Source organism: Dermacentor variabilis, chromosome 4 (assembly GCF_050947875.1).
Source record: "Dermacentor variabilis isolate Ectoservices chromosome 4, ASM5094787v1, whole genome shotgun sequence".
In the NCBI taxonomy this organism is placed as follows: Eukaryota; Metazoa; Arthropoda; class Arachnida; order Ixodida; family Ixodidae; genus Dermacentor; species Dermacentor variabilis.
In genome coordinates this window covers 205,503,142-205,524,003 of record NC_134571.1, presented here as the reverse complement: position 1 = coordinate 205,524,003, position 20,862 = coordinate 205,503,142, and the positions used below count along the sequence as shown (strand labels likewise).

Below are 20,862 nucleotides of genomic sequence, written 5' to 3'. Positions count from 1 at the left end.
TATGAGGCACGCCGTAGTGGAGGACTCCGGAAATTTTGACCACCTGGGGTTCTTTAACGTGCACCTAAATCTAAGCACACGGGTGTTTTCGCATTTCGCCCCCATCGAAATGCGGCCGCCGTGGCCGGGATTCGATCCCGCGACCTCGTGCTCAGCAGCCCAACACCACAGCCACTGAGCAACCACGACGGGTTGCACATATCTTGTCTGCCTACGACGCGTGCATAAAGGTCATTTCATACGAGCAACCCACACGTGTTTGCAATGGTGATAAAAATTTGCTTGTGACATCAAACAAAACTGCAGGAATAAGCAAATGCTATTACATAATGCGGTTACAAAACCCATGAAGCATTGAAAAAATATTTTCTAAAACCAGAAACTAAAATTCTACAACGAAAACGCAACGATTTAAAAGAAAACAAAATATGAGCACAAAGGCTTGTTCACAACAACACCTTGAGTGTGATCAGATCAAACGTGGCATTGGTGTAAGCACGCCATCGGTTTCACTGACAGAAAGATAGCCTTCCTTGACGGCCACGTTCGAAACTAATCACACTCAAGCTTTCCGTGTCAACGCGCCTTAGCACTTCAATTTTGTTTTCTTTTGAATTTTTTTTTAGAACTTGTCCCTAGTTTTATCAGATGTTTCTTTTTACATGCTTCATGGATTTTGTAACCACATTTAGGCCATGTATATCAGGGGTCGCAAGGAAAGTTTTATCACCACTGCAAACACGTATGGGTTGCTTGTATCAAATTATCTTTATGTACGCGCAGGCACACAAGATATGTCTGCCTTCACGTATCAATGAAGGAATTTTTTTTCTTTTTAATGAAGAGTTCTCTGCAGGTGGCGCAGTTGCATCATGCCTTTAGATTGACTTGCTGATCCTCCCAGAAATGAGCAGTTGATAGTCTACGGTCTTTCCATTTCATACCCAACGGCGATTGTTTCGCGCAGTACGTTAAGAACTTCTGTTCGCTAAAATTGCCGCATAGGAATCTGAGTAATGCACCGCACTATCTCGGATGCAAATACTAGTACTTGCACCTGGTATAAGTTTCCTGCATTAATCTGTGCCTCCGCTTCAAACAAATACTTTTTTTTGCTTTATATGCAGCTGTAGCTAAGCTGAACTTTCGAAGTGCCTTACGCAGCCGCACTATGCCTTTAGCGCGCGATACGCTCAGGAGGCAACCACATTCAACGCATTTCCGGCGGCGTAGCGTCACCCGGCACCCGCTCGTAAATATTGCACTGCGTATTCATCGCGCTGTACTATACCGATCCACGTGCATCCAACATGGTACGCAGAATAAGGCGGGCGCACCGAAGTACGCACTTCAGCTGGATACCTTCGCGCTTTATGGCGCAAAGTGAAGGAGGCAGCGCGCCGAGCCCCGCCGACGCCGCTCTCAAAGCGCGTCGGCGGTTACGTCGCCCCATGTGTTTGCCGCTTTAAAGGCGACCGAGACGCTTCGCCCGCACCTTTCCTCTCTCTGATCTGGACGGCGTCGCGGCAGGCAGCTTGGGCTCCGGTCCAACGCCGCTCTCCTCCGCCTCCCGGAGAACTGGACGACTGGCCCTCTGCGAACGGGTTGGACAGGAATCTAGAGCGCCAGTGCGGTTGGCGCGGCACGGTATCGTTACACAGCTCTACGAAACTTCACCGTACTTCTTTTAATAAATGAAAGCAGTCAACGCTCTCCATGCGAATAAAGCAAATGTATCCTCTCAGCCGCCATTTGGAGAAGCCTATTCAGAGGCAGGAAATCCGGCCTCTGTTTTCCCAGATGGGTAAGCCCGTTACTCTCGGAGGTGTTGGCAGACAGTGGCGCTGCATGATGTCACTCGGCCGGCAGCGAGGAAGCCAGGCTGGTGGTTATGCAGCCGTAGTGCGCTGCACGGAATTAAATTGTGAATGTGTCATTAATCGCGCAAGAATGACCTGAGGCCTTACTCAGAAGGTGGGGAGAGGAAAGAAGACACGTCCAGGATAATATTGACTCCGTAGGTCGGCTCCGATGACAAAGTGTTCACGGCGTGATTACAGCGCCGCGTGCAGCGAGTGCGAAGTACAGCCAGCCGTTGAGAACCCGCACTGTCTTGGACGTGCACTGACCACGGAGTCCGGCGAGCCTTGAACACTCCCAGAGAAAATGGCCAAAATTTACGCGGCTGTCCATGGAACAGTGCACAGAGATGGTGCGAGTACCGAGGAGCTTTAAGAGGAGCACTTCTCATAAGTGCATGCTGCTTGCCTTCATTCTTGAAGAAAGGGCGTTAACCGAGGGGCCCGGTTTTTATTAGTGATATCATCAGAAGCCAACAAACACTGGCACCAAGGACAACATATAGGGAAATTACTTGTACTTAATAAATGAAAAAAGAAACGATAAATTCATGAAAATGAAATTGGATGAAAAAACACCTTGCCGCAGGTGGGGAACGACACCACAACCTTCGCATTTCGCGCCAAGGTCCGTGAGTGGTGGCGCTGGCTAACACTCCCAGAGTTCTATGAGGAAACATAACTACCCAATAAAGGGCATGGGGAAGCGGCGTTGCGGTAGCTCAGTCGGTAGAGCATCGCATGCGAAATGCGAAGGTTGTGGGATCGTTCCCACTTGCGGCAAGTTGTTTTTTCATCGAATTTCATTTCTATCAATTTATCGTTTCTTTATTTCATTGATTGAATACAAGTAATTTCCCCTATGTTGTCCTTGGTGTCAGTGTTTGCTGGCTTTTTATGATTTGCTTTCATTCTTGGAATACTTCCGCAATGTAGGCGGCGTCCTGCTGTGACACCCTGTGTACTAGGATTTGCGCCTCACTTGGGAAACCGCAAGGCTGCCTCGGATATCCGTATGTAATGGCGCTTACCTGAACACGTAATGGGTGCCTCGATGGGCACCCAGATTAAGTGGGTAGACGGTCTCTGGCGCGAGGGGACACAGACGAAGACAATAGAGGCAGACAGGACAAGCGCTAGTCTTCTAGTCTTCGTCTGTGTCCCTTCGCGCTGTAAACAAAGAATATGTTACCGTACCAACTCGCCCAACTGCCCATCTATAGGTGGGCACAGTTACAGTGCACGCTGTCGAGGCACAGGCGCCTAATGGGGCCTCGTCAAACTCGCGCGCTCCTGTCTAGACTTCAATGTATGCCCGTTCGCAAGGCCTGGCGGGGCGCTTTTGAAGTCGAGGAGAGTCTGTCGAGTCAGCTTGCCGATGCTTAGGAAGCCGAGGCGTGCCGAGATGCGTCGAAGTAACGCATTAGAGCGTTTGGAAAGCATCGCCCACAGGAATGTTCTTAAAACTCGCAGAAGAATGCTAGGAATTTAAGTAAAAGGTGTGTGGCACGAAAAGCAAGAAGGAAACACTGCTGTCAAAAGGCGGGCAAGTTGGATGCTAAGCGTTGCATTTATACTGGCAGCACAAAATGAACTCAAACGCGCGCACAGAAACAGAAGTTGAATAGATGGAACGAGTGCTCTGCGCGTTTTCGTGTTTCTTTTTTTTTTTTTATTGCGCTGCCGGTATAAGTAAATGTGCTAAGAAAAAAGGTCGAAAGCAGATATTGGAATCTACGTGAAGCAAAGCTTTCGTGATGCTTAATGAGCTGCTATAAATCTGCCTGCCCCCACTGCAATATTCCTATGGCCGGCTTCTCCGCAGTGATAGCAGAGCGGGCGGTGGTCGGGGGCTCGCCAAATGTCCGTCTTCCTCGCGTAGGTGCGCTGGTCGACGGGTGGGCGTGCTGGCGACGGCGGCGGCGGACGACGAAATTGCGCCGTTCAGGGCCCTGGCGCGGTCGCGGAGGGGGACCTTGACGGCGTGCGACGGCGGCGTAGGTCATCGCTTCTGGCTGGGGCTGCGGTAATTGAGGTTGCACCTCAGGAACTCCAAGCGATGCTGAACCTCATCTTTCACGATGTCGGCGATCGAGGCCACTCAAGACTGCGACGAAGGCAAGATCTTGCGTAGTTCTTTGAGCACAATGGCCCTGATGGTCTCTTGAAGGTCGTCGGAACCCAGTCCTTGGATGGCGCACTGCGGCGTGAGCACCTGTCGGTTATATTGCCGGGTGTGCGCATTTCCAGAGTTTTCTCGATCGTCGATGCCTTTGCAGAAAACTCAGCTACGGTCTACGGCGGGTTGCGAATCAGTCCGGCGAACAGTTCTTGCTTGACGCCCCGTATCAGGAAGCGTACTTTTTTCTCCTCCGACATTTCCGGGTGGGCGTGCCGGAAGAGACGAGCCATCTCCTCCGTGAAGATCGCTATGGTCTCATTGGGAAGCTGTACTCGGGTTTCCAGTAGCGCTTGAGCGCGCTCTTCACGCACGACGCTTGTGAATGTTTGCAGGAAACCGGTTCGGAACAGGTCCCACGTCGTTAAGTTTGCTTCTCGATTCTCGAACAGCGTCCTGACCGCACTTCCATTGCGAAATAGACATGTTGCAGCTTGTCGTCGCTGTTCCAGCTGTTAAATGTCGCGCCCTCTCATACGTCTCCAGCCAGCTTTCCGGGTCCTCAAATGTGGAACAGCGGAACGTCGGTGGCTCACTGGGCTGCTGCAGAACTATTGGGGCCGTTGGCGCTGCCATTGGGGCTGTCTTGTTGGTCGTATCTGGAAGATCTTCTTGGACGATCTTCTTGGTCGTCTATGGTAAAAGTCCGGGTTCCGGGGGCAGCTGCTGTAGCCGGCGGCTTGCTCGATGTCCCGGACTACGCTGGTGTTGTCTTTGCGGTACGGGCTTGGATTACGGCTTGTCGGGGGCGTCCGGTACGTGAACGTAAAGCACCTCCACCAGATGTCACGTGGTAATGACGTATAAAGAACACAGTAGCAATACTTCGGAAGACGAAACTAACTTTTATTGGGCGAATCTGGGCCCACAAAAACAGGCTACAGCTAAAGAACAACGATAGCGGTGAACACGGCGATCGTCAAAATCTGATCAGCACCCGCCGTGGTTGCTCAGTGGCTATGGTGTTGGGCTGCTGAGCACGAGGTCGCGGGATCGAATCCCGGCCACGGCGGCCGCATTTCGATGGGGGCGAAATGCGAAAACACCCGTGTGCTTAGATTTAGGTGCACGTTAAAGAACCCCAGGTGGTCAAAATTTCCGGAGTCCTCTACTACGGCGTGCCTCATAATCAGAAAGTGGTTTTGGCACGTAAAACCCCAAATATTAAAATCTGATCAGCGGGTTAAGTGCGTCGGCTTTTATACATCAGTCGTCGAATGTTCCAGAGTAATCACTTGGACCCACCTGTCTTCCACAAAGTTCTACACTATTCGTGTCGCGCGTACCTGCAATCAGATTGCACAAAGTTCGGTCACAGACAGCGGATAGAACCATCGATAACATTCCAGAAACTTCCTACACATGCAGGCGCGTCCTGCGCTGTGCGATAACATTTGATAGGCGGTGAAACGTGGTCGAGGGTAATAAGGGTCGACGATAATGGAAGAGAAATTAGTCCAGAGGAATTCGAAATCCCAAAGGTAACGCCGGAAGAAGTAAAGAAAGCCTGGGGAGGATCAGGTAACAACAGATTTGTTGAAGGATGGTGGACAGATTGTTCCAGAGAAACTGGCCACCCTGTATACGCAATGCCTCATAACCTCGAGCGTACCGGAATCTTGGAAGAACGCTAACATAATCCTAATCCATAAGAAAGGGGACGCCAAAGACTTGAAAAATTATAGACCGATCACGTTACTGTCCGTTGCCTACAAACTATTTACTAAGGTAATCGCAAATAGAATCAGGAACACCTTAGACTTCTGTCAAGCAAAGGACCAGGCAGGATTCCGTAAAGGCTACTCAACAATAGATCATATTCACACTATCAATCAGGTGATAGAGAAATGTGCGGAATATAACCAACCCTTATATATAGCTTGCATTGATTACGAGAAAGCGTTTGATTCTGTCGAAACCTCAGCAGTCATAGAGGCATTACGGAATCAGGGTGTAGACGAGCCGTATGTAAAAATACTGAAAGATATCTATAGCGGCTCCACAGCCACCGTAGTCCTCCATAAAGCAACAAAATCCCAATAAAGAAAGGCGTCAGGCAGGGAGATACGATATCTCCAATGCTATTCACAGCGTGTCTACAGGAGGTATTCAGAGACCTGGATTGGGAAGAATTGGGGATAAAAGTTAATGGAGAATACCTTAGTAACTTGCGATTCGCTGATGATATTGCCTTGCTTAGTAACTCAGTGGACCAATTGCAATGCATGCTCACTGACCTGGACAGTCAAAGCAGAAGGGTGGGTCTAAAGATTAATCTACAGAAAACTAATGTTTAACAGTCTCAGAAGAGAACAACAGTTTACGATAGGTAGCGAGGCACTGGAAGTGGTAAGGGAATACATCTACTTAGGACAGGTAGTGACTGCGGATCCGGATCATGAGACGGAAATAATAAGAAGAATAAGAATGGGCTGGGGTGCGTTTGGCAGGCATTCTCAGATCATGAACAGCAGGTTGCCATTAACCCTCAAGAGAAAAGTATATAATAGCTGTGTCTTACCAGTACTCACCTACGGGGCAGAAACCTGGAGGCTTACGAAAAGGGTTCTACTCAAATTGAGGACGACGGAACGGGCTATGGAAAGAAGAATGATAGGTGTAACGTTAAGGGATAAGAAAAGAGCAGGTTGGGTGAGGGAACAAACGCGAGTTAATGACATCTTAGTTGAAATCAAGAAAAAGAAATGGGCATGGGCAGGACATGTAATGAGGAGGGAAGATAACCGATGGTCATTAAGGGTTACGGACTGGATGCCAAGGGAAGGGAAGCGTAGCAGGGGGCGGCAGAAAGTTAGGTGGGCGGATGAGATTAAGAAGTTTGCAGGCATTGCATGGCCACAATTAGTACATGACCTGGGTAGTTGGAGAAGTATGGGAGAGGCCTTTGCCCTGCAGTGGGCGTAACCAGGCTGATGATGATGATGATGATGATGAAACATGATCGCCCGATAAAGAAGTACACGTGTCAATACAACCCAATTTCCCAATTATATGCCCAATTTTCCCAGGTCTCGAAAGGCCCCTCACCCACTATCGCTGATACGGTAATTGATGCGTCAGAAGTCTGAGTCCTCTGCTTTTCATCAGCCGTATCTCCCGGCCTAGGCTGCCGCCGTGAGGACGTAACATTGTCAGTTTCCTCGTTTGACGATGATCTTTCACGTTTCCTTGAGAGGGCGCGTGACCGCGATCACGTTAATGCCTTGCAAGCGATACTGGCAGAGAACGACCGGCCCTCCTTTTCTAAAAGCTGCTCCGATTTGTTCGAAAAAAAGATATCAAAAGTATTCGGGTAAACTTGGACTCATGGCTGTCTCCGTATGCAGTCTTCCGTAAGCGCCTTCGAGGGTTACCCTGGCAACTGGCAAGCACGCGCTCCGCTCTTCTGCGACTTGTATGATCCAGACGCATTCACTAGTATAGTCTCCGGGAGAAAGACAGGACGGATGAGAAACTCCCATGGTGGCTGCGGAATCGCGAAGTGCCCTGCGCATTTTCCCGTTTATCACGACCTCCTGCATATATGGCTCGAGCAGCCTCAGATTTTCGTCTTAATGGCTAATGCGGGCGAACGCTATTTGCTCCTCGCAATTTGAGGAAATATGGCCTTCCTTGTTGCAACGGAAGCCCATAATTGGTCTCCGGGCCTCGAACGTGCGCTTTACGTCTGCCTTAGCTTTAGCGGCTCCAGCCGACTGGGCTGTCTCTGCTAGCCGTTCCTTCGCCACCTCAGCCTTAGTCGATGCTCGTTTGCTGAATTCGTCACTTGTAGATGATTTATTATTCGGCAAAATTGGGTTGCGCGGGGAAAACCACTTTACAAAATAGTCCTTTTTTCTCTAGCCTATCTTCCTGAATAGGTTTTTCTTGGAAGTCTCGGGGCGTGTAATATTCCTCCGCGAGCTGCGCTGCCTTCTCGAGGTCTACCTCTGGGAGCCTGTCCTGCAGCCAAAGTCTAACTTCTGGAAGAACTCGGTAAAACTGCTCCAGTGGTATGCATCATTCAAGCAACTCGTCATGGTTGCCATACACTTCTGTGCTTTTGAGCCACTCTCTTAAGTTAGACTAACTCGTACGCGAACTCAGTGTGCGACTCGCGGCCCCTTTTTGCCTACCTGAACCGCTGTCTAAATGCCTCGAGGCGGCATTCGCGAAGAAGCGCGGTTTTTACCTCTCCATAGTTCTCGTAGTCTTCTTTAGACAAGCGTGCAAGAACTTCCGCAGCTTCTCCTGGGACAACTGAAACAAGTTTTTAAGACCAAAGGCTTTCGTCCAGCCCTATTTTTTCACACGTACGTTCGAAATTCACGAGCAAAAGTGTGATATCACCGCCTGTCCTGTACGGTAGCATCAGGTCCTGTATTCTCAGCTTAGGCGTATCGTATCCACGGGAAACGGGACTTGAACGCGCCGAGCTGACTCGAATTTGCTCTATTTCCACTTCTCTCAATTTAAGAGCATAATCTCGCTCTGCGCGCCTTTCTTTCTCCTCTGCCTCATCCTGCATTTTTCTCTCCTCTGCCTTCTCGCGCCTTTTCTGTTCCTCTTCGCGCATTTTTTTCTCGCTTCTCCTCTCAAAAATGTCTCCCCAAACCTCTTCGACTTCCTCCTCAGCTAGTTCTTGTGCCCTCATAATGTCCAGAATGGCTTTCTTTCGCCTTGCCGCGGCAACTGAAATGGCCATTTCCTGACAAACATCAAGAAGGTCCTGTATCCTGAGCTTCTCCATCGCGACCTGACGGCTCGTCTCTGGTTTTGCCTCTCAATTAGCTTTGCTTCCGAAGCCGGAAATTTATGCAAGGCCTGAAGTGAACTCAGACAAAAGCACTACAACCCTTTTATAATACTTGAGCCATGGTCCTTAGCATTTACGTGTGCGACGAAGTCTGGCGATGCGAAAGGCAAACGTGAGGCACTCACTCCTCCAAAGTATAGCTGACGCGGGTGGTCCTCGTGGCTGCCGTTGAGCGGTGTAGTGGGCGTTATCTGGCCTCGAATCCCACAGCTTGCCATCCGTTGTTGCGACTTCGGGGTGGAGGACGAAAGAGGACTCTTTCCGCAGACGAAGAAGAAACGAAAAACCGTATACAATATTTACAGATAGTGGATGATGGCGTACAGGTAGCAGTAAGAGCACATCACACCGACTGGGCAGCTGCAGGCGACTCTCTTCTCACAATGGGCCGGTTCTCCCTTAAATCCCTTAGGCGACTCCTCGTCGGCAGGAACCAGGCGGGGCAGGATGATGATGTCACCTGCGTCGAATTCTTGATTCGTCGCGGAGATGGCTGGGCGCTTCTTGAAGCCGCCTCCTGGGTCGAATTCTTGATTCGTCGCGGAGAAGTGGGAGCTCCCGTCGCCTCACTGATATGCACGTGGTATGGCACAATAACGGTCACATTCCCGCCTCTGCTCTCGCCGTCATTCCTGGTACATTCGCTGTTCCTCGGGCGTGCGACCCACTCGCGGCCGCACCATGGCAACGTTGAAGTGAAAATGAGCCTCTATTCTCATATATCCGCTCCGTCACTGACGGGTGGTATCAGACACAGATGGCCTCTACAAACGCGTTTTTGTGCGAGAGCGCTCTCTATCCTTTTGTGGTTCCACGTTGGAGCCAGCTACGTCACAGACACGTGGTTTCAGACAAAGAGAGAGAGAGAGAGTGAACTTTAATGAGCACCAGCAGTTTCGTCGGCTGGGCCTAGGACTTCCATGATGGGACGTCGAGGTCTTGCCTCTTTGCCACTTCGTAGGCCTGGTGGGTCACCCAGAGTTGGCCGTCGAGATGGGAGCTGTGCAGGGCGGCGTGCCATCTCGACGAAAGGGTCATGGGATTAAGGTCTGGGCATTGATGCTTACACTACCATAGCATGTGGGGGAGTGTTGCTGATTGAGTTTTACAGATCTTGCACGTCTGGCTCGAGTAGATGTCGGGGTATGCGATGTGATAGCGTGTGAGGGAGGAAAAAAATTAAATTATGCGGTTTTACGTGCCATATGATGTGTGAGTGTGTGAGGGGGAAAAAATTAAATTATGGGGTTTTACGTGCCATAACCGCGATCTGATTATGCGGCACGCCGTAGTGGCAGACTCCAGAAATTTGGACCCCCTGGCATTCTTTAACGTGAACCTAAATCTAAGTGCACGGGTGTTTTCACATTTCGCCTCCATCGAAACGCGGACGCCGTGGACGAGATTTGTTTCAGACACAGGTGGTCGCTAAAACCGCGCTTCGATGCGAAAGAGACGGACGTTCTCGTTCCCTTTTCGCGTCCTTACTCTCGGTTTCGCGCTCATGAGCTCGCCTTGTGGAGGTCTGCTCGCTAACAAACGGTTTGCCCTAGCGAAAGAGAGCTTCGCTGTAAAAAAAGGAGGCGAAGATGACATTACGAAATGTTGAAGCATTTTAGAAAACACCCGGCATACGCATTCCAAACCTACGCTCAGTGCACGCGTACCGTCCTCGGTGTGGCTACCGACGGTGCCCCGGGGCGCTCTATGTACCGGCTGTCGCACGCTGGCCCTGTGTCCACAGGACCCGCTTGACAGATCTGCTGCTGCAATAGAGGAACACAATGCCCACTGTGTTACACAAACCAACTGACAAATCTGAAGGAACGAAAAAAATTGCTCGGGACAGGGCTGGCTGTTCGTAACGTGAAGGCGACCTATAGGCGTCGCTGTGGTGCACCAATAAGCTAGCGCGCGAAAGCCGCGCTGAAACATTATAACGGTAGCGTGAACGATGGCGCAAAGCTAGGCGGACGACAGAGAGTATGGCTGTAAAGTGGAGCTTGTATAGTATGTGTTGCCGCCCTTGCTTGGTGCCGTATGTTTAACTGTCATTACATTGCCTAACTTGAACCAATTAGCCCAACTCTGTACACTCGAGCAGCACTTAGGGTGAGCGAATTATTTACCAGTAAGTGAGTAAGATTGGAGTTAGTTTGGAGTGAACTTGTGAAATAAAGGCGCCATGCACTTTAGTTTTTTGGTGTTAAGTGCTTTGGCATCCAGGGTGCCATCGATGTCTCCACCAGCAGCGCGCATGAAGACGTCTCCCTAGACAGCAGCGTAAAAAGGATCGCGTTCGAGTGCAATAAGTTCATTCGAACACTAGGATCCGAATGTTGCTGTGTGCCTTGTTCCCACCACACAAGACTAAGTTCGATCGAAGTAAGCTTCGACATCGGTGGGCAGGCGCCACCCGGCAAATATAAGTTTCGCGGTTCGTTGGGAGCAGATACATGGATTAGCTTTAATGTAAGTATAGTATATCTAAACCACGCGGTTCACAAGCTGGTTCTCCAGTACAGCCACAAGACCTTCGAAAGTTATGTCATCACGTACGCACTGCGTACAGCTCTGCACACTTGTTGATCACCGTTCGGTTAATCGACACGAGTAGAGAAGAGCACTCACCCTGCTTCTCGAAGCTCGCTGCGGCTCAGCGGAAGGAGAGCACTCTTCATAAGGCGGGTACTGCTGCTCATAGCCAATGAAGCGGGGACCCTATTCGAGGCAAAAAAAAATTCATTTCTCTAGTATCTCTGCACAGGTGGGCCACTGTTCCGCCATTGTTCCTCCATGTTCGCGTTTTCGGCCAATTAGGGAAGCCGTAGCAGCTCTACAGTTCAATCGGAGCGGACATGGTGGCGAATTCAGCAACCTACTGTAATTAGCACATTGAATAGAACATCATCATCATCAGCCTATTTTATATCCACTGCAGAAGGAAGGCCTCTGCCCATGATGTCCAATTACCTCTGTCCTGTGTCAATCGATTCCAACTAGCACCCGCAAATTTCCTAATTTCGTCGCACCAATTTCTTCTAGCGTCCTCTTCTCTTGATACCCATTCTGGCACCCTACGGTTATCCAACGGTTATCTATTCTGCGCATTACATGACTTGCCCAGCGCCATTCTTTTTCTCATAATGTCAATTAGAATATCGTCTATACCCGTTTGCTCTCTGATCCAAACCGCTCTCTTTCTGTCTCTTGAAGTTATACCTAGCATTCTTCGTTCCATCGCTCTCTGCGCGGTCCTTAACTTGTTCTCAAGCTTCTTTGTCAGTCTCTAAGTCTCTGCCCCATATGTCAGCAGCGGTTAAATGCACTGATTTTATGCCTTCTTTTTCAATAATAACGGTAGCTTCCAGTCAGGAGCCCACGATGTCTGCCCTTTGCGATCCAAACCATTTTTAGTCTTCTGTGAATTTCCTTCTCATGGTCAGGGTTCCGTGTGATTAGTTTACCTAGGTAAACGTACTCCTTCACAGACTCTACAGGCTGACTTGCGATCCTGAACTCATGTTCCCTTGCTCGGTTATTCTTCATTATCTTTGTCTTCTGTAAATTAATGTTTAACCCCACACTTACACTCTCCCTGTTCAGGTCCTCAATCATTTGTTGTAACTCGTCTGCAGTGTTGCTTTATAGGACAATGTCATCGGCAAACGGAAGGTTGCTGAGATATTCACCGTCGATCCTTTCTCCTAAACCTTCCCAGTTTAATAGCGTGGATACTTCTTCCAAGCATGCAGTGAACAGCATTGGAGAGAATGCGCCTCCCTGTCTGGCCCCTTTATTTATAGGTATCTTCCTACTTTTCCTGCGCAGAATTAAGGGGGCTGTGGAATACCTGTAGATATTTTCCAGGGTATTTACGCAAGCGGTCTGCACTCCTTGATTACGCAATGCCTCTATGACTGCTGGTACATCTACTGAATCAAATGCTTTTTCGTAATCTATGATAGCCGTATAGAGAAACTTATTGTACTCTGCGTATTTCTCGATAACCTGATTAATGACGTGGATGTGATACATTGTAGAATATCCCTTCCTGAAGCCAGCCTGTTCCCTTGGTTGGCTAAAGTCCAGTGTTGCCCTTATTCCATTGCAGAATATTTTTGTAAATATTTCATATAATGCTGGGAGTAAGCTAATGGACCTATAATTTTTCAGTTCTTTAACGTCTCCCTTTTGTGGATTAGTATAATGCTTGCATTCTTCCAGTTTTCTGGGACCCTTGCAGTCGATAGACACTTCTTATAGAGAGCCGCCAGTTTTCCTAGCATTACGTCCCCTCCATCTTTGATCAAATCGACTGTTATTCCATCCTCTCCTGCCGCTTTTCCCCATTTCATGCCTTGCAAGGCCTTTCTGACCTCATTTCTAGTTATAGGAGGAGTTTCTGTATACCGTTCATCATAGTTTCGAATGGAGTACTCCTGAGTCCTCTGGGTACTGTACAGGTCAGTATAGAATTCTTCCGCTGCTTTTATTATACCTTCCAGATTGCTGCTGATATTACACTACTTATCCTTCAGTTCATGCATTTTGGTTTGTCCTATGCCAAGTTTCCTCCTCACTGATTTCAGGCTGTGTTCATTTTTACGACTTCGTGAGTCTTTCTCACGTTATAATTTAGAATATCACTTATTTTCGCCTTGTTGATCAGTTCTGACAGTTCCGCGAGTTCTATCTTATCTCTGGAGTGGAGCACTTTCATTCTTTGTCGTTTCTCATTAGGACCTTTGTTATTTGGGAGAGCTTGCCTGCTGATTGCCTTGGTGCCTTGCCTCCCACCTCAATTACTGCCTCTGAAGCCATCCTTGTTACGGTTTCATTCATTACCTCAATGTCATCATCATCATCATCTCTCTGTTCTAAGGCTGCATATTTGTTTGCAAGCACCAGCCTCAATTTGCCTGCGTATACCCTTACTGCCTCTAGGTTGATCTTTTTCTTCTTGGCCAATTTTACTCTTTCTCTGTTCAAATTGAGGTGCATCCTAGCCCTCACTAACCTATGATCACTGCACTTTACCGTACCTATTGCTTCTACATCCTGCAATATGCTGGGATCGGCCGAAAGTATGAAATCAATTTTATTTGTTGTTTCACCATTAGAGCTTTTTCACGTCCACTTTCTGTTACTACGTTTTCTTAAAAGGTGTTCATTATTCTCAGCTTATTCCTTTCTGCGAATTCTACCAGCATCTCTCCTCTGGCGTTTCTAGATGCGACGCCGTAGTTGCCAATTGCCTGTTCACTCGCCTGATTTTTCCCACTTTTGCATCGAAGTCACCGATTACTACTGTATGTCGAGTTCGCACTTTTCTCATCGCTAATTCAACGTCTTCACAAAACTGATCTACTTCCTCATCGTCGTAACTGGATGTTGGAGCGTTGGCTTGTACTACGTTTAATCTATACCTTTTATTAAATTTGATTTCGACTGCTGCTACCCTCTCATTAATGCTCTAGAATTCGTCAATGTTGACCGCTACGTCCTTATGGATTAGTAATCCTACCCCGTATTACTTCTTATCAGGGAGATCTCTATAGCAGAGGACATGGCCGTTATTTAGCAAGGTATAAGCCTCACCAGTTCTTCTCATCTCACTAAAGCCGATAATATCCCAAACAACGCCTGATAGTTCCTCAAAGAGTCCTGCTAAGCTAGCCTGTCCGGACCCATAGATTGTTAGCACCTTCTGCTGCGTTATGGGTCTGACCGCCGCCTTGGTCAGGTGCTCCGTAGCTGCTGAGGACTAAGGGCCGTGGGTTAATTGTCGATATCATCAGGGAGGTTGCGGTCGAACACTGCACCAAGGAGACGAATTCCTGTTCTGGTGAGGGAGTGTCTTTGTTCAAGCTGAGTGGGCCTTCCTAATTCTGTTGTACCTTAATTAGTATAGTCCCACTCGCTCTCCGCATCTTTCGCCGGTGTCAGGCGTTACTGCAAGCCTGCAGATGTAGTGCACTGGTGAATGTCAAATTCAGATACACCATCCTGTATCTGAAAGAGAACAAGGAGAGATCATACACAACGAGAGAATAGCACAACGAGAGATCATGTACTTTCTTCATCCGGTCATACATGTCCTTTGCACAAAATCATGGCTTACTTCGATTCCAACAGATAAAGGGTAACTCCGGCGTTTTTTAAACCATGTCAGGATAACGAAAATTTTAAATGGCATTGACGTGCCCTCTCACCGGTAGGTAGATACTCTTCAATAATTTGAGCGGGCTCGGCCGCAGCAAATCAGGCGGAATGCCGAACAACCCTTCCTGCTTTCTACCTCAGCGATGACCGGTGTTTATTGCTACTGCCCTGCCCACTGTTTGCTAAACGCACTTTCATGTGCTTTCCTTAGTTTGCCAAATATCTGTTGGTATGTGGTGATATATTGAGTCTGTTCTGATTGAAGAATAACTGTTGATGCAGCTGTTAGACGGCCAAAATAAAATCTGTGCAACCTCGCAGATTGCTCAAGTCAACCAAAAAGAAAGAGGGGAAGAAATGACTACTTTAACTCAAAGAATGGACGGGAAGGTACAGCAGCTTTCCTGCTTTAATAAATTAGCAATTCAAGTAAATGATATGGAAAAAGTTATTTCGGATCAAAAAGGTACATTAGCCTCGGACATTAAAGAAAGTAGATGACTTCTTACGCGTGGAATGACGTGAAAAGCTAACGTTATCTACGAACTAAGAATCCCATAAATCACCAATAACACGACCCTGCCCGCCATTACGAATCCGAAACACAATCTGCAGAAGCGTATTAAACAAAATCGCTTGACTGAAAGGCTATTTTCTCACAATCCGGATATTTTATTTCTTACCGAAACATGGTTGTATGATTTAGTCTTCGATAGTAAATTTGTGCCAGTTCGTTTCAATGTATTCTGGAAAGATCGCAGAGCTAGACGAGAAGTTTGCATTCTTCTTAGAGATTCTTTGAACCTTATTAAAATGCCTGATTTACCTAATGTCGGATCACTTTTCTGTAAAGCTTATCGCCGAAATGTTAAGTGCATTATTTGTGTTGTTTACAGGCCACCCTTCTCTGAACCTACCGTTCTTGTTGAATACCAAAAGTATATGAAAATTCATCTAAAACAAGGGGATCGGATTATATTATCTGGCGACTTCAACGTACCAAACACTGACTGGAACTCATTGAAAGTTAAGATGCAAAACGACAGAGCAGGCGAAGCAATTATTGACCTGGTCTACGACCTATAAAAATTGATCACTTTACTAGGATACAAGGCCCTACTGTATCTATACTTGGCTTGTTTTTATACGTGGCATTCCTGCTGCTTGGGCTGAATGTGAAATTCATCCCCGCATCTCTCATCACCAGATGGTACCACTAGCGCTCTCTGGTGTTTCTGTGACTGCAAATCGAACAAACTGTGATTTTCCAAACTTTTCCACATCAGATGATGCTTCGATAATAGATATGTTGTCCTTGCATTTTGATATATTTTGAAGCAGTGATGCCTGTGTAAACAATCTCTGTGGCTATTTAAAGGATATTACATAATTTATTTACCGATTTGAGCCCAGTATTGTAAAAAATACAAAAAGTGATGATGATCCATGGGGTTTTATGGCGCGAAGGCGAGATATCGCCACCAAGTGCCATCAAAATACGAAGGTAAAAACCCTTGGAGAGCTCGGTCTACACGCTCAGAAGAAAACTGAAAAGACTAAAAAATAAAAAAGGCTCTCTAGCGAATTTGCCAATAAAAGAAATATCACCTTAGCCGTTCAACTTCAAGGACAAGTTGCGAAAGATAAGCAAAATTACCATGGATTACCATGGCCGCATTTTATTTCGGCATCCCACGAAAAATTTTGGCGATGGATTTCTCCTTCGTCATGTTACCGCAAGGCCTTCGATATTTATGGCTCCATTACTCAAGACCCTTCAGAAATAGCAAACGCATTTAATGATCATATCGAATCTGTCTACACTAGAGACAAAATGTAATCCCAAATTTCAGCTCCTTCCTTCCGCCAATACCAGATATTGTCATTAGTGAACAGAGCATATTTAATATTCTCTCAAATAACGATATCGAAAAATCGCGTGGGCCCGATGACATCCCGAATGAATTCATAAAGCGGCATGCTGAGTGCGTGGGAAAGTACAGTCAACCACAAACTTTTACGAAACACGAGGTCTGACAACGCAGCTTGGGGGCGCTATAACGTAAAGCTATGCAAGCTTTTCTATTACACTTCTGCAGTCAGCCCTGTACGATCGGGAAAAAAATTTCGGGCCACCTCCAAATTGCCGGTCTGTCCCGCGACGTCACAAAAACAGCGATAGATCCCCATTTGATAAGACATGTACACACAGATTATACATGATTAGACAAAACAAAAGAAAAATGATTATTTCTAATCCTGCGCCTCTTCGCCGTTAGCCTTCTGCCATTGCTCAAAAGTTTTCGGGCTGCGCCCACTTCGCCTGTCTGTCACGCCATGTCACGTCACAAAACCGCCAAAGCTCACAGCGTCAAAGTGCTGTACGCGCTAAAAATGCATTAATATGCAGAGCAAAACTGCTTTCTTTTTTTCTGCATAGCCAGAGACCGCCCCATTACGGAAGGAATACAAGGTGGCTGCCCGCCGATCGCTCAGGCACTGGCTACTCGGAGTGGCCGGGGAGAATGCATGTACTTGCGTATAATAAACATTTCTCGCGGGGCAGTATAACGTTGTCGAACCCTGTCGGCACGTATGCAACATCGCTCTGCCAACTGTTCTTTGCTAGGGATCCGTTTTAGAGGCACTCTTAACCTCCCGTTGCACGCGGCCACGATTCTCGACCAGCCACTGCAATCTAAGTAAGAGAATACGGGGAAGCGCGTCAATCGCAGACGCCGGCACCACCATCCGCATCCGATTACCTATTTTCATTAGACAGTTTAGCGTATGCTGTATCATTGCGCACGCTATAAAATAGCGGGTCGTCACTACGCATGCGCAGAACGCTAGACGGCCCGTAGCGTATAGCGTACGCACCCTGTTTCTCAGATTAAGCGTTACCGTCTTTGCGTGGTTTGCGTAGTTTACGTAAAACATGGCGGTGGTCCCGGCGGCCCGCTTGGAATCGAATTTGGCATTGCTTTTTATAAAATTCACTTTGTTCGAAGCAAATGACTGTGTAAGCGGCTTTCACTCAGTCTCAGGCCGCTTCAGCGACGAAGTATTGTGGTATTATTGATAATCTTGTGGAGTTTTCGAGGTCGCTTCTCGTTTCCAACGAGTGGAAGCCTAACGAGAGAATTGGATGGATGGATGGATGGATGGATGGATGGATGGATGGATGGATGGATCGATGGGTGGGTGAATGAATGGATGGATGGATGGATGGATAAGTGGGTGAAGGGGTGGATGGGTGGGTGGGTGGGTGGGTGAATGGATGGATGGATGGATGGATGGATGGATGGATGCTAAGAGCGTCTCTTTTGGAACGGGGCGGTGGGTTGCGCAACCATGCTCTCCTTATTATATTGCTTAAAGCCTTACCTAGGTTAAATAAGAAAAAAAGAAGAAGACCCCACGATGAATTCCCATAACCAATCTTTATGAACCACTGTTGTGAACTTTGTTTTTGCACGCCGCCGTTGTTTGTCGTTTCCCTACTACCACCAGTCTTCCCATCGCCTCTTACTAATCTCTACTGTGGGCATATAGAAGTGAATGGATGGATGCAATGAGCCTCCCCTTTGGAAAGGGTGGGTGGGTTGCACCACGAAGCTCTTGCTATTATACAGCCTAATGCCCTACCTAGGTTAAAAAAAAAAACACGATGATTTTCCATAACCAAATTTTCTGACCCCCTATTGTGAACATTGTTTTTGCACGCCGCCGTTGTTTGTCGTTTCCATACATATGTTCTACCAGTCTTCCCATCGCCTCACTTATCTCTACTGTGGACATATAGAAATGAATGGATGGATGTTATGACCGTCCCCTATGAAACGGGGTGGTGAGTTGCGCCACCAAGCCCTTGCTATTATACAGCCTAATTTCCTCCACCAAGCCCTTGCTATTATACAGCCTAATTTCCTACCTAGGTTAAAAAAGAAAAAAGGACAAAATAAAAATCCACGATGAATTCCCATAACCAACTTTTCTGACCCCCTATTGCGAACATTGTTTTTGTACGTCTCCGCTTTTTGTCGTTCCCTATTCTTCTTCCACCAATCTTCCTATCGCCTCTTACTAATCTCTAGTGCGGCCATATTTACTTTTCACCTGCTCTCACTGAACGCAAGGGCTTCAAGAAGACCAGTGGTACCTAAATCGACCGCTTGGCAGATATCTTCGCATTCTAATAAAACATGCTCCATCATTTCCCTAGCTTTACCGTAGCAAGCACATGGTTCTTCTTCCTTCTTAAATCTCGCTTTAAAGTGCGTGTTCTAAGGTATCTTAATCTCGCGTCGAGAAGTAATGAGCTTCCTTTTGAGTTTTCATAAATTGTTTCTTCCTTGATTTCGTTTTTTTTTTCTCTTAAGTAGTTACTGATGGCCGGTTTCGTTTCCATTGCCGCCACCCATGAGATTATTCCAGCCTCTCTGACTTTCCGCTAAACGTTCTTTGTTCTGTGTTGCCCACCCTATATGCCGCATAGTTGCTGGTAAGCTTCCTAGTTCTTTTCCTCCACTGTGAATCAATGTTTTTCCTGTAAAAATATCTCAACACTATCCCAGCCCATTTACTTTCTTCCTTATTCCTCAGTCGTTCATCATAATTAATATTACGGTGAGCATTTCAAAACTTGTCCAGCCCATATCACCCTGCACAGCTTCATTTGTAGTCTTCTCGTGACCGCCCAATGCGAGGCGTACCACTGACCTTTGGTTGCCATCGAGTCCTTATTCTACAGATGATTTCCAGCAAACAACCTTATTTCCAAATGTAATTCCTCGAACCACTGCACGTTTCCACATACCCGGGAGCACCTCGTACCTATTGTCTCCCCATAGCGCTCTGTGTCTCATTATGACTGCATTTCTATTCCCCTTTCCTGTTATTGTTTTCTCCGGTGTTTCCACATATCTATTGTCTTCATTTATTCATATACGAAGGTATTTATATTCTTTTACCCGAGGTATTTCCTGGCCCTGTCATGCCAGTGTCTGTTAACTGTTTTCATTGATTACCACAACACCTGATTTTTTAATGCTGAATTTCAAACCTAAATTCTCGCATTCCTGTCCACAGACATTAGCCAGACGTTGCAAATCACTTTGCTTGTTGCTGCTCTACTGCTGTACCCGCATGTTTATACGAGAGATTAGAACCGATATTACTTCCTTCTAGCGCCATCTCCATCCTCACCATGTACATCATAAACAGCAGTGAGGATAAAAGGCATTCCTGCCTCAGTCCCTTGTTGATATCAACTTTCTCGTCGCTCCTCGTCCCTTGCCATTCAGTGCAAACAATATTTTCTAGGTAAATCTCTCTCAAAAGCTGTAGACAATCGTCGCCTAAGCCGGAATATCCCACAAAATGTTGCGTTCTACGCACGTTGTCATACGCTCCTGTTGTGTATAAAAAGGCCACATATAACAGTCTGTTTTGTACTCTGGATATTTCAATAGACTGACTAAGAACAAATAAGTTATCATCCAAACGCCTGCCTAATCTGAAATTATCCTGAAGTTCTCCCAAAATGCCACTATCGTCTGCCCATGCTTGCAGCTTTAATTTAATTGCCTGCATTGCTAACCTGTATATTACGGATGTAATGGTCAACGGTCTATACGAGTGAATTCTATCTTTCTCCCCCTTACCGTTATAAATTAAATTGATTCTTCTTTATCGCCAACTGTCTAGTATTCGTCTATCTTTTAAAGTTTTTTCCACTGCTTTCACCAGGGTTTCCTTACTTATTGGTCCTAGTTCATTAATCAGCCTAACGGGACTTCGTCTAGCCCTGTGGCTGTGCGCTTAGGGATTTTCTCTTCCAC

At 47.1% G+C, this 20,862-nt stretch overlaps 1 protein-coding gene across 7 annotated transcripts in view; it reads right to left on the bottom strand.

The window, feature by feature from the left end:
• The window catches only part of LOC142578141 (uncharacterized), a 62,975-nt gene that overhangs the window by 27,743 nt on the left and 14,370 nt on the right, over window positions 1-20,862 (bottom strand). For 5 of the 7 annotated variants that reach the window (XM_075687550.1, XM_075687551.1, XM_075687554.1 and 2 more), the window contains 2 exons: window positions 11,486-11,575; window positions 1,496-1,594 (listed from right to left, as the gene is read on the bottom strand). The exons of 1 other annotated variant lie outside the window; for it this stretch is intronic. In XM_075687550.1, the coding sequence (XP_075543665.1) occupies window positions 1,496-1,594; window positions 11,486-11,575 (189 nt within the window). The remainder of the gene's footprint in view (window positions 1-1,495; window positions 1,595-11,485; window positions 11,576-20,862) is intronic. One more of the 7 variants, XM_075687552.1, reaches the window with a different exon arrangement.